This window comes from Boleophthalmus pectinirostris, unplaced genomic scaffold (assembly GCF_026225935.1).
Source record: "Boleophthalmus pectinirostris isolate CB_2022bp ecotype Guang Dong unplaced genomic scaffold, ASM2622593v1 HiC_scaffold_15, whole genome shotgun sequence".
NCBI lineage: Eukaryota > Metazoa > Chordata > Actinopteri > Gobiiformes > Gobiidae > Boleophthalmus > Boleophthalmus pectinirostris.
The window spans coordinates 15168548-15183091 of record NW_026571070.1 but is presented as its reverse complement, the minus strand read 5'-3'; the positions used below and the strand labels follow the sequence as shown (position 1 = coordinate 15183091).

At 39.2% G+C, this 14544-nt stretch overlaps 1 protein-coding gene across 1 annotated transcript in view; it reads left to right on the top strand.

Moving 5' to 3' along the window:
* The first annotated feature begins 609 nt into the window (after positions 1–609).
* Positions 610–14544, top strand: part of col11a1a (collagen, type XI, alpha 1a) — a 116579-nt gene continuing 102644 nt past the window's right edge. Inside the window, exons 1-4 of the mRNA XM_055151120.1 lie at positions 610–724; positions 4790–4954; positions 6251–6464; positions 10063–10222. Coding sequence (XP_055007095.1) covers positions 610–724; positions 4790–4954; positions 6251–6464; positions 10063–10222 — 654 coding nt within the window. The remainder of the gene's footprint in view (positions 725–4789; positions 4955–6250; positions 6465–10062; positions 10223–14544) is intronic.

Genomic DNA, 14544 nt, shown 5'->3' with positions numbered 1-14544 from the left:
GAAAAAAATAAGACAATTTTTTTCTTATTGGTGGATTACATGAAAGGCTTTTAGTTTTGATCATAATTACTTTGCCTAGAATGCTAAACTATTTTGGATTGTGTGAGGCCGAGTCAGTATCCTAAATCTTTTAGCCTAAGTTAAGTTCTTTTTAACCCTTTGGAGTGTTAACTCATTCATCTGGTGCCAGGGCTTATTTTCCCAGATGCACTGGCCACAGACTTTGGGGGCGCATTACAAAGCCAATGGGTGGACCCGCAGGAGAATTTCCTGCCCCGTGATTTGCTAATCGGGGGCTGGTTGCCGTGTCAGTTCCCTGTAATCGTGGCGCTGGTTTGTGGAGCTCGCCCAGCCCTCCCGCGCACGGACGCACCGAGTGTACAGTCTGCACTGTGTGCGCTTTGGTTAAAGCCCGACTTCCTTCACTGTGAAGGCTGGGCACTGGGAAGGAGGATCGGGGGCCTCGTTGTGGCTGAGAGAAGAGGCGAAACGCACACCTATGGCTTTTTTGTAGGACACTTTACACCATCATTTGGGATTGTGGAAGGGACGCCTGTTCAAATCACCTGAAAGTCGCCCGAGAGTTTGATTCACTGTGGGCGCCTGGCCATGGAGATGCAGAGGTGCTCCACAAGGTGGAAAACGAGAAGGTGGATTATGGATTCCACTGTAACTGCATTCATCACTTTAACCCTGGTTCTACACGCGTCTAATGTCAAAGCAGGTAAGAAGATATGCGGCCAAACTGAATGTCCGAAATGGCACGGAGCGAGAGACCACTGCCGCCTGGGACTCTGACAGATGATGGAGATTATCTTGTACCTGGAATAAAACGCGTCGCTTTTTTCTTTACAATCAACGGACTCGGTGTTTCCTAACCAAGAGACGCACACGCGTACTGTAATTACTGACGTCAATTACGCACAACTTTTGATTAATCGATCGATATGTTCAAGTCACAAAACTTTACAGTGAAAACCCCACTGATTAGGCTGAAAAAAATAAACAAAAAAACATTGCCTCCTAAATAGATGTGAACGTAGTGTATAGTTCAGAAACACAATATTCATGACCATACAACAGACCAGAGGCAATGTTACGCATGAATGAAAGATGAAGCACCTCTCCTAATTAAATTCATCTTAAGCTTCCGCTGGTATGCGCTGGTACATCAGGGCCAGACAACGATTTTAGGGAGAAAAACTTTTTGAAGTTTGAAGTGTGGTCTTCTGGTGGAAGTGATGACCTATGAGCTTTATCTAATATATAACATACCAGCCCGGCTGGTGAGAGAAACTAAGCAGATCCAAAACTCCCTTGGAGTTGGACAAACCTGTATGGGTTTAGGTGGAGGTGTTTTTTTTTTTTTTTTTTTGGTGTTCTTTCATATACTCCTTCACTTCATTATACACTTTCATCATTGATTAGGTTCGTTCAAGAATTTGTTAAGAATTATCATAGCAATAAATATTAAATGATCAAAGTTTACAATAGATAATGATGATTTTTTTTGTGAGTTTTGTGTGAGCCTGGGGATGCAGACAGCCCTCTGCTCACCCTATCTCCACACTGGCCTGGTCCACACATAGCCCAATGCACAGATGAGTTGCCCCCTCCTCAGGAGCAACCGGCTCTCCCCCTTCCACTTTGCACTTAGATGTTTGCTGGGCCCGGGACAAGGCAGCGCTGTGTGGACTGAGGCCGGTGGGAATGCTTCCCGTCCTAAGTACTGAGCAGTTATTTGATGATGGTCCTTGTAGCGCTTCCCTATGATTTAAGAGCCTTCAAAGAGCCGCTGTGGACTGGGCCAATAGCCTGCAGCCATAATAGCCACAAGTCACAATGTTCAGGATTGGCCTTGCACCTCCACTTCTGAAGCATTTGACACTTTTGTGATGCAGAAAAAGTTTATATTATATTTTATTCATAATTTAAGGCTCGATTTACTTAAACAGCTTCAGAGCATTTTCCACATGTCTCCACCTTGCTCCATTAAACCAGATCACACTTTGAGAGAAGATGGAGTCTTAAATCATTACCATGCCTCTGTGTAAAGTATTCAGCTTCAGGCCCTGATGCCCTGGTCCTCTGTGAATGTGAATCTTTACGGCAGCCGCAGTGTTTCTGCAGGGAGCCTCTCCATCCAGCGGTGTACAGACACGTTTTCTCAACCCCTGGGGCGCAGACTCAGATGTGCATTCCAGCACACAAAGCTAGTATTTTCACAGCCCTATCAACCTCTTCTGCTGATAACTATGAACATCAGCTAATCATATTAAGTTATTTCTTTTGTTAATTTCAGTTGGATAAGTTCCAGCAAGACAACAGGTTATCTCATTGAAAACTAATTATATTTCTGTTTATGTTTCAGTATTAGGGTAGAGTTGCTTTATGCCAGCACTAGTACATTTTTACTCCAGTGAAGTTGAAAGTTGAAGGGGAGATAACTGGGGGGAAAAATGCAGTGAAAAAGTGGGTCCCTGTACGGTTTGGTTGGTATGACAGCAGTATAAAGCCGTCTTGTTTTAGCTGGTAGCGCAGTGGTAGCTGGAGGTAAGAGAGGGCGAGCGAGGGGTGGGGGTGAGACACTCTGGCTCAAGATATTATTAGAGTCTCAAGGAGCTGCAGGTGAAAAGGTCCTCCTCCGTTTACCAGACAATTTCACCTTTTTCAGCAAGATGTACAAGCTGACGGTTAGAGCACTTCCTCAGGGGCTGTAGAGTAAGCTCAAGTTGAAATAGAGTGAAACAGGTTATTTGGCCATTGTCCTAAAAGTGATGTACTTTTCCAGTGTTGAGTTACATTTTACACCTGTAAAACTTGTGAACATGACAGCTAATATATAAACTTATAGTAATAACTTAAGCCCCTCCTTTTCCTTGTCTGCTTCATTTGAATAATGATGTGAGGATGAAACCTGGAGGCAGCCGCTCTGATTGGCTGATTTCTCTCCATTGACTTCCATCCTCTTGTCTCTGGGCCCATATCTCCAGTGTGTTGGCCTGTTTGTTTAGCTTGAGGGGCAGAATCTCTCCAGCTCCTCACATATGCGCTCTTAAAATCCTCCACACTCATTTGCCTGGCCTTAATGGATTGGCCATTGTTGACGTTTTCTCAGCATCTTGGTGTGAGGGTCGCTTCCCGGCCAAACAGACACATCTGGAACAGATGAACCCTGAGTGCAGCGCCACAGGAGCTCACAATGAAGCCTCAGTTCAGAATCCAAAGAAAGTAGAGTCCCTCTCTCAAAGGACAACAAGGGCCCAAGTGCTAAGTGATAGGATTCTTAGAGAGTGACTTTGGCTGATCTCTGCCGCCCTTTTATATTATGGAATCAGTTGACTTGTTTTAACTTTTGGAGATTTTTTTTAACAGCAGGCCAAAAGATGATGTTTTCAGTGCAACATAGTTGATATAGGGCTACAAAAAATATACTGTATTTAGAATATAATTAATGTGAACTAAAACAATTAACTAAATTATGATATTGTAATTGCTAGCTTTCATAGAGATGGAGTCTGTGTTGCACAGCCCGATTCATATTGAAAATATACATTCATGTAGATTCAGGTCTTAACAGAACTGGACATGTTTTAGCTTTTTCATGCCGGTTGCTTGAAGGAATGTCAAAGCTGAGCGCTTTTAACAGACACATCTAAATGTTAAAGCAAAGACACTTAGTTGACCTCACTAAACCAAGACAACAGATTAATGCTGTGAGGTAAAAACTTCCTGTTTTCTTTTAACCCCTATACTCATTATTGAGCCCATTTTAGCCCCATGTCAAATACAACTTCTCTATCTGAATTAGACATCTCATGTTCAGTTTTGAGAAGGAAGAATTAGCGATTCTTACTGTGCCATCAGTTTTTGCATACATGTAAAATGGCCAGAGTTTGTTACTGAACAGGGAGTCAAGCAAATCAAAGGTTTCTTTCTCTGTATATTCTAAACTGACATGTATAGAAAAGGAAAAATGTTTAGTCTTGGCTGGGCACACGAACATGTCCCTGCATATAGGGTGAAACTGCTATAATCAGTAGTTTTCGTTTTTGTCCTGAAGTTTGAGAGTGTTATTGACAATGTCATAATTTGGACTTTTTTCTGAGCACACTGTGGCCCACACAAAGCCCTCTCAGTGGAGGGCATCAGAGTTAATTCCCTGGTGAATCCAGGTAAAACTATCTTGCTATAAATGTTGTTGGCCTGAACAGGTTCCTCACAGATAAGGAGACACTGGGAGCTCATTCAGATGTAACTGGGCTATCCATTTTGGAGTTGCACAGGATGTTCAACATTATTCACAGTGTGGATGCAAGAACTTGTTTTGGAGTTGCACATAGGACTACTTCCTCCACACTGTATTTAATATTATTGTATGTTTAGATTGTTTGTACCACATGTATTTTATGCTTATTATCCATAATTAATTACCTGTTTTGCTGCAGCCTCCTATATGCTAGATATTTTTAACATATGACAAGAGCTACCAAATATTTTTTCCCATAAATGACCAAATTTGCATGGGGTTACAAGTAATAGATTTATATAACATCAAAGAACAAAATCCAGTTGACCTAATAATCTGGCTTCGAGTACTGTCATACCACAATGAGCAAAAAAGTGAACTTACTAATCGGGTAGTGGTATGAATAGTGATGCTAATTTATGATTCAAAAATACTAGACCACAAAGGATTCAGCACATTTTTGATATAAGCATTTGTTTATCAGGTTTAACAGCACTTACCACTGTGACTTTTCTAATATTTGCCCCTTCTCTTCCACAGCAGAGCCAGTGGATGTCCTTAAAGTATTAGAATTTCAAAGTTCCCCTGAAGGAGTGACGAAAACATCGGGATTTTGCACACACCGACGAGCATCGAAGCCAGACACAGCTTACAGAGTCACCAACCAGGTCCAGCTCAAGGCCCCCACCACACAGCTATTCCCTGGTAAGTCACCCCTGAAAGTCCTCACATTTGGACCAGTAGACCAGATTTATGATTCAAGAATTTGTTGTCATGGTCACAAGTAACAATCAAAGTATCAGCGTGATTATGAATGCAATTGCGAAGTGCAGATAGGCAGAATTACAAAAAAAAATTAAATAAAATGCAGCAATGTGATGTCGCATTTTAATATATATAACAAAACATAAACCAATATAAATGAATCTTAAGATTATGTTTTGAATGTAATGATAATGTATTAATGACAAAAAAGGACATATTTCTTTCTTTTTTCATTTGATTCATCTAATTAGAGCTTTAAGAATCTGCTTCTACTGTGAGTTAATGCTTTGCTGTGATTGGATAATGCATGTGTCACTCACTTAGGCATTTAAACTTAGACCTAGACAGACTTTATTGATCCACAGGAGAAAATATTTGGACAGAGTAGCTCACGCATCACAATATAATACAATAACAAAGAGCAAAATATAAATGGTAATAATACATTCTAAATAAGCAGCAAAAGACACGTGTCAAAAAAGACATAATTATAAAAATGCAAATGTACAAGTCAAAATAAAATAGAAAGATAAGTAATGAAATATAAAATCATAACTTTATTCAAGAGATATTTATGAAGGCCAATAGGAAGTGTATGTGGGGCAAAGTCAGATACAGTGTGTTTGAATATAGAATTGCATTATATCACATTAAATCATGTTAAATCGTCATAATTGTTACCTATTTGAAATTTCATGGTGGCAAAATTGTGTATATTTTGACAGTAATTTCTTAATATTTCTGCTGACAGGGTCCTGATTTGTTTTTTATTAAGGTGCATTGTGTAACTTTCCTGATGGAGGTTCGGTCAAATGCTTTTCTCCATGGAGATGTTATTGCTTTTTCTGGAATGTTTCACAGTATGGTATTATATGTTTTTATGTTCATGGAGACCAAATCAGACCAAGTTACAAGTCAGATCTGTGGAGAGGCAACTATAAAACCAATGTGAAACATTCCAGGCAGAGCAATGACATATTCATAGAAACAAGCAGATGACGAACCCCCAACGAAAAAGTTACATAGAGAACATTTAGTACTGTTTATTATGAATATATTTTCCTTATACACACAAAGTCCTATATTAAAACTAGCACTATTACCTTTACTTTTTTCCTGCAAATTTTTACTCTTAATTTTCAACTTTTTAAAAAACTTTTGTGACTACTCAGATAAGTGAATGTTTACAGATGCATGTTGTCTTTGCTTTTGAACTAACACTTGTCCTTTCTGTAGGTGGTGCATTTCCAGAAGACTTCTCTCTCCTGACCACTGTCCGCCCAAAGTCCAGCCTCCAGTCGTTCCTGCTCTCCGTCTATAACGCACAGGGGGTCCAGCAGCTGGGCGTGGAGCTTGGGAGAGCACCTGTGTTCCTGTATGAGGATCAGAATGGCAAACCTTCACCTGAGGAATACCCACTCTTCAATACACTCAACATGGCCGACGGAAAGTATGTCAGCAGCTCAACATGCAGTTAGACACACCCTGTGCACTTTTATAGAGGCAGAATCACAACAGGAGCAGATGTGATGAAGGCTATCACTGAAAAATGTGGCTCCAAACAGCTGGTGCCCTCTTGCACTTTTATAGGCACGTGTTTGGAAAGCATTGAATCAAAATTATAGATACAAGGTTCTCACTAGTCATCATTGGTTTTATCATGAGAGTTGCATTCTAAGAGAGAAGATAAACTCATGACCTCTTTAGTATTGTATATACAACCAATGCAGTGTTTTACTGACTAGTTTTAACTAAATTAATTCAAGATCTATGGTTCATAATGATGCACAGAAATAGCTTAAAGTTGGGGTAGCTGACGTCATTCTTGCAGACGTAAGTCCATTATATTGTGAAAGCAGCACTTAGTAATAAATCTAAACATCTAAGCATCTAAACATTTTAACAATCACAAACCTGGAAGAGAAAGCTGTATACTTTGCTAGGATTGACTGACCTTTGGCAGCGCACTCCTGCTTCACTTCACCAGCTGATAAAAGATGCTTTAAAGTTGTGCACGCGCTCTAAAATAAATGCATGCGAATACTATTTTCTGAATGGGTTTGTGAAGCTAGGAGTATGATATTTTTTATTTAGCTTGGAAATCAGGTCAACTTTCAAGGCACTGTACCTGAATTTTGTGTGTCATTAAAAACAGAACGAGCTATTTTTAAATGTTCTGCAGTGGTCCAAAGTTATTCCACACTAAGCTTTTGCATTCCAAGCATTCAAATTATTCATTGTAAGTGACCAGTTTTGCTAAAATACAATGGAAAAAATCAGGTTCAGGCCCTTACTTACCAATCAGCTAACCTTCTCAGAACAGAGAAACTTCACAGTATCCCACCAATACATTCATATCTTGGCCTTCTTGATGGAGATTAGAGAAACAGAGCAGACTTTGCCATTGTTAGCTGTCTGTGGCTGCCCATCTCTTCATTATCTGTCCCACTGCGTTTGGGAGCTTAGACTGGTCAGAGACATGGAGACACTGGGAGACACTGGATTATACCGGCCCAGCGGGGACTGCTATGGGCAACTGACCTCGTCCATGAACTCACTGCTCTGTTATTTTTGAGTGGAGGGCGCAGGGAGGAAGCAGGAGAGCCGGGCTAGTCCTTAAACTACCTTTTTGCTTATTACCTCACAAATACTGAAACAACACTGAAGGTAACTTTGGACCAGTGCTCTAGGCAAAAAGTGCACTGTCAGCCTATATATAGCTAGTAGTAAATAAAGCTCACTTAGACTTCATAAAGATGCTATCTGGGTTTGTTTTTGAGCTTTAAAGTGGGTCAAACTCCGGTCATAATATCCTTCTGACTCCATGTTAATCTTTGGCTGAGTTTCAGGGTATGCGCTGAATACAAGAGAGCTGGTATTGCCATTGTAATTCTAATATAAAATGGATACTTGAAATGGCTTTTACCAAATCTATTGTCAGTTTTCTAGAGATTAATTTACCCTGTCCTTGGTCTTTCAAAATTATAACTTTTTGACCAAAAATAGACTCAAATAAAGCATGTTTTTTGTGGTAGATGTTTTCCTGCACTGAAAAACACATGTCCTTACTCAGATCAGGCTTGCATCTCCATAAACCTGACTCTTATTTGGCTTTAAGGAGGGTTTCCTATGAAATGTTGTTCCTTTGGCTATAATCTTTTACAGTATAGCATAAAGAGTATCTATCTGCATGGAGAATGTTGAAAAGTACAGCATTAACTTTCTATTTTTTGTGGAATCATACAGTTTGTTTCCTGCCTCCAGAAAGTTACATACTATCACTTTAATTGGTAATGGCTTTGTTGTATGTGTATGAATGCATGGAGCTGTAAATATAACAGGTTTTAACTTGATTTCACCACATTGCATGCACAGGATTTTGACAGTAGCAGTACCACAGTTGTTATGTCTTAATTGTACAAACTTTGCTTCGTTGCCATGTAATGTGACAGATAATCCCCCTTGCTTTAAAAGTTGCATGTTCACTTTCCATTGCCTTTCTGTAGAATCTTGTCTCCCAGATATGAAATTAACAATAGATCTATAAAAAAAATACAAAATTTATTCCTCTACTTGTGTAATAAACCACCTTAGATCATCATATCAAACAGACGCTTTCCCAAGTCTCATCTTGCACCCTGAGAACAATGTTATGACTGTGCACCTCCTGATTTGGCAAGACGAAGCTTCCTGGATCCTCACTTTCTACAATGTTCACCACGTCTGTCATGGCGAGTAACCCAGAAGGAGGATTAAGTTTGGAGTTTAATGAGTGTAATCCCGTGTTAAACAGGGCCAGAGTGTGGGGGCAAGAATGTGGTGCACTGCTGCCTGGTATGCGATAGCTCTTAAAGGCACTGGTCTGAAGGCAAGGGAGGTGTCAGGCTCACGTGTGACCCGGGTTAACCCTTACCACTGAGAGATGCTGTAAAGAATATTTTTTTATGAATGAATTGATCACAAACATTAACAAAATTGGTGCTTTATATTATAAGGGGAAAGATGTTATGTAAAGGTTCTATATTATGCAAAACTGACACCTGTGACCTTTAAATCATGTTAGAATATTCTTACCTGCTCAAAAAAATACCTGGAGTTGTGTTTTGTTTCATTGACACATTGTTTGGGTAACACATCTCCGAAGCTCAAAATGCTGTGTTCCACCTTGTGATGTCATGAAGCGGTAGTTTTAACAAGCTTTTGCCTTTTGATTGGAAACTCCAGGGCTGAACTTATCAGTGATTCTAGTTAAGGTGTATAGAGTTTAAAAACACAGTGGAGTACTTCCTGTATCACCACATGACATCACAACGTGGAAGTGAAGTGTTTTCTGTTTGAGAAAAGAACTCATGAATGAACAACATGTTAACGTATATCAGAAAAGAAATTAATACTGGCCCTGCATTAAGTAACTTTTCTGGTGGGGTTTAACTACCTGCTTGTTGCCATGGATATGTTGCTACTTTGTCTGAAATGTTCCACAGTAAGAGATGAGATGAGAACTGTATCTGTCTCTCATTCATTCATTTACAGATGTATTTATTTATTTATTGACAGACATGCATTCTTACAATGAGCAGGCTTGCCTCTCCACAGGTCTGACCTGTGACTTGGCTTGGTAGCATCACCTGCTTGACTCTATCATTAATTTTAAGCTTATAGTTCAGCTTAATGCCATACTGTGGAACATTCTCAACAGGAAAACATTTCCATAGTGACAAGCAGGTAGCAGATCCTCCTCCAAGAAAATTACACAGTGTATCTTCTCCAACTCTGTTGTCTATTTATTTATCCATCAATAATTTTCAATGGCTTTCTGAAGTCACTCAAATACAAAGGTGATTCTCCTTTACTGAACCTCAGCATCTCCAGTTCTGCGTCCTTCAGTTCTACCCAATGTATTTCCTTCAGGGCCAGTGTTTCAAAACCATACCAACAATGTATATCAAATAGTAATGCGCAGAAGAGCAACCATTGCCGTGTCTACGTACTGTATATATTCATTCAAACTTCCTCTAACCTCACTTTCTCATTTGTCTTTCTTTCAGGTGGCATCGTGTGGCTATCAGCGTTGACAAGAAGACTGTGACTATTATCGTCGACTGTAAAACCAAGATCACCAAACCTCTCCCCAGGAGTGATCAGGGCACCATCAGCGCTGATGGAGAAACTTTCTTTGGCACCAAGAACCAGGACGAAGGCTTCCAGGTAAGACGTTCTTATGTACAAGTTTATACAATCGTGGCTGTGTCTGTATTAAAGTTATAGCTTGGGCAAAAGTTATGCTTTAGTCTTGTGAGTGGATAGTGGTTCCCAGACTCTTGTTGCCAGCTGCTTTTGATCTTCCTTTGAAAATGTGGACATGCTGTTCCAAGTTCATAGATCCCATATACATATGAGAATTCTGGCCCTTTTATCCTGTCTGCAGTTTCAACGTTCCTGTGACACTGTGTATTTTATGGTTAGTGCCTCCCTAAACATTTCATAGGCCTTTTTGTATTGTATTGTAATTGTATTTTAGTAATCATAATTGATATCTGGACTGCGTAATTTTCTGATCTATGTTATAATGTTGTTTCCTAATCAAAAACATACCTGGAGTTGTTACCAGAGAAGAACACAGCCTGCAGGATTTGTGTGTTAAACATTTGTGAAAAACAAAACTCTTGGTATGTTTTTGATTAGGAAACAACATTATAACATGACTTAAAGCTCCTTAAAGAATCCATTTTGTGTAATATAGGACCTTTAAGTAATTGCACATTTGTCAGTTCACACAGAGCAGTCAAATTTGGCAGTTTTTGGTGTTCGTTTGTTTATGCTGTTCCTAAAAATGTACATGAACTTTTGGTTTATTCTCTTTTCCTCTAGGGCTCCTTCCTCTATAATTACCGTCAGCCATGTTCACACCACAAACCTTTGCTCCCACTGAGGATTTATTGCAGAGATCTGATTCTTTTGTTTTGCTGTTCACACTCGGATGTGGCTCAGGTTTTTTCTGTATGATTAATGTAGTGTTGAAATTGGCTGTATCTAAACTAATTATCCCATGTTGTGTTGGTAAGAGTGACTGTTTTATCTTGCCATTCGGGGCCTATTATAAAGAATAGGAAGTACAGTTATGTCAGTGCTAAGCTTAATTGAAATCTTAATCTTGTTTTACTTGGCCAAAAATCCCCTTTTCTTTTATTGTCTGGTGACTGTTTTAACTTGCTGCTGGTTATATCAACAATTTTGTGAAGTCCTAAGAAGGGTAAATTAGTTGAATTAAAAGGTGCATTGTGTAACTATTTTGTCTATCAAATGCTTTTGTCCACGTCTAGAATGTTTCATAGTGTGACTTAAACCTTTCTACCCTCATGGAGACCAAATCAGACAAAGTTACTGGTTAGATCTGTGGAGCGGCAACCTCATAGTCAAAATGCTAGGTTTTCTAGGTATTCTTGAGCTTTAATAAATGTAAAGTAGAGCTGTTTAATGTCATACTGTGGAACTTTCTTGGCAGAATCTATGGCCTATCCATCAGTACCAACCAGCAGTTACGTTGGTTGCACAATGCACACATTAGCAAACACAGAAAAAAGTTTTAAGCTCCTCTAAAAACTCTGAAAATACATTTAAACAACACATTTTTAAGAGTCTGTGATCAATACGAGGGCTCGTGATCCTATTTAGGTAGGTTGTGAGTAATTTTATGTGAAAAAGACTTGTTTAAGCACACAAATCATCTCACCTTTTGTAGTTCCAACCAAGTCAGCTCTTTCTAGTCAGATTGTGTTAAAATAAAGCTTAGATAAAGTCTAATTTGAGTAACAGAGCTTCTAAGAGAGTAAATGTTAGACGACATCAGCTATAAATTATCAATACCACAAAATTTGGTAAGTAGAAAGTGTCAAAGTTCATTTAAATCTAGAAAGTGAATCCAGTCATTTGAAAGTATGACTATTATTACTAGTAAATCAATTTTCCACATTTGATCTACACTGTTAAGATCCTGGTTAATGAAGCTATGTTGCCTGGTGCCATTGAAGCCTAAACTCTCACAAATCTTTGCCAAATTTCTCGAATACCTAACGCCTCGACCAAAATGAAGTTTAAACACCGGGGCTATCCTGGGGTTGGGGTTGTGTTTGTGTAAATAAGGCTGGACAATGGCCTCAGTGTGGGGACAGTCATGGAGCTCTGAGCTGGCAGTAAAGTTCACATGGAGGCTATATGAGTCATTTGTTCAGAAGGCAAATTTGAATACCTCTTTTCTGCTTTGTTGTCAGCTTCTGAGCATACCTTTCTCCGTAGCAACATGCTTTTTTATAATTTTATTGACCACAAGAAGCAGTTATGATGAATGACACTGACATTTCTACACTGTAGTAGTTGGCGAAAAGTGACTTCAGGATCACTAAAAACTCTTCCTACTCTTACTCATGTAATTAGGGTTAGGTTTAAACATTTCATTCATATGATCTCTGTTGTTGGGCGGACATACCACCTACTTGATTCCGTGATGTTATTGTATGGCAGAAAATTCCACAGTATGGCATTAGACTTATCGATCTCAATCAGTGTTGCATTTCTGAGTAATAAAAACATCCACAATTCAATAAATGCAACATAGACACCATTAATGCCATATTCCAGATTATTCCAAGCAATCTGAAAAGCCACTGGTGTATCCCGAACCAGAAAATTTACATAGTATACCTTTATCTCACAGGAATAAGTCTAAATGATCATGATCTTTCGAACCATGGCTGTTAAGCATTTTCTCTGTATGACATCATAATACATTTCTTGGCAGGCTGCTAATTGAAAGTGTATGGGTAATTCTGTAGCAATTAATGCATTCTCCTCATATTTCTGCGTCTGTTTTTGAGTTTTTATTTGATTTTCTCGAGGTCAGTGCACCAGTATGTTAAAACTGTGTGTCCAGTCAAGTGCTGCCTGGAGAGGGTCTGGAAGAAGGGAAAAGTCAACAGGAGTCCTCTGTGGTTTTTGGAACAGGTCTCCAGTCTGTTCTCTGTGCCTCCTCATGCCCCACTGCATGCTGGGATACAAGAGAAGGAAGTGGATAGGATTTTAATGTTCAAGTCTTGGATTAAAAAGAGAAAATAAACCAGGAGATACAATCTGTTTAGTCAGATGCATGTCCTATAAATTTGGCACACTTTTGGGTTTTCCCCTTTTTATCATCTGTTTGGAAGTACAACAAAGTGTTCATATTGTTTTGCTTTATAATTCCTAACATATGGCATAGATCTTACTTTGTAGTGTCCGGTGCTTAGATGAAACAGCTTTGTTTAAATATTATTGCCGTTTATACTGTTTTGTAGTGGAAGCTTTAAAAATAACGTGCTTTGTCTAACTACTAGAATGTGGGCTCCTATAAGTATAATATTTGTTTAATTGTATGGCATAATGGTTATAAATGGTCAAAAAAGTCTGTACCTAAATATCAATCTATAGTATTGAAACTAGATACTGATTTAAGAATATCAATAGAGAAAAATGACATACAAAGGACAAAGTTGTAAGTGTAATTTTAGGTAGATCTTGATAGATTTCAGAATGACTATACTAGTAAAACAGCATGCTAATATAAAAAAATGACATTATATTGTAGAAAAAGTTTGTGGTATGAAAATTGGTATTGTTTGTTAGCGTTTATCCTGCTAAAATTATATTGTCAAAACATTAATGGCCAGTTTTGACAGCATAGCACGCATAGGTAACATACAGTGTGGTAAAACAGTGGCTTCGAGTATATTTTTTGACACAGAATTTGATGTGCTGACCTGCATTTTTCATAAGCGTGTTATTCAGAGCGTACCTGCCCTGAGAGGAGGTGACCACCGTAGCTCTGGTCCCAATGAATGGGGCTCTTTCATGGTCCTTCCTCCCCCCTCCTCCCCCCTCTGTCTCACTGCTCCTCCTCTTCCTCATCCTTCAGGCCTCCTACCACTGTCCACTGTGAGTCTGTCTATTCATCCTGGGTTCTCTTTACCTAAATATACCCAAACCTGCTCCTGGACCTCCTTATGCTTTCTTGGCTCTGCTTGTTTAACATACTGTATGCCCTATAGGGTGGGGGCAGTGCTTAATTGTATTGGTTGGTGTAATTACAGTAAGGTTTTTCTGAGGGTACGTGGCCCTGGGCAGAGGTAAAGCAAAGGGCCACAGTGAGGGCTATATTACTGTTTTGATTTGGTCAGTGTTGCCCAGTCAGCCCTTATACAATACAAAATTTGGTGAACTAGACTAGACAAATACCTGAAAATTCCTTGTTTTAAAGGTGAGCTGTGCAACTTTTCTGATGGAGGCGTGAAACCTGCCTGTGTCCATGGAGATATTATTGCTTTACTTGGATTTATTTTGCTACAGGTGTTTTTATTGCCCAAAAATACATTGAATAACATAGGTAATACATACGTCAGTAGGGTTATTGCTCCACAGATCTGATTTGTAGCTTTGCCTGTAGCACAGCCTTCTTGTTTTCATAGAGATTGATACTGCATTCTATGTTCTTGCCAAAG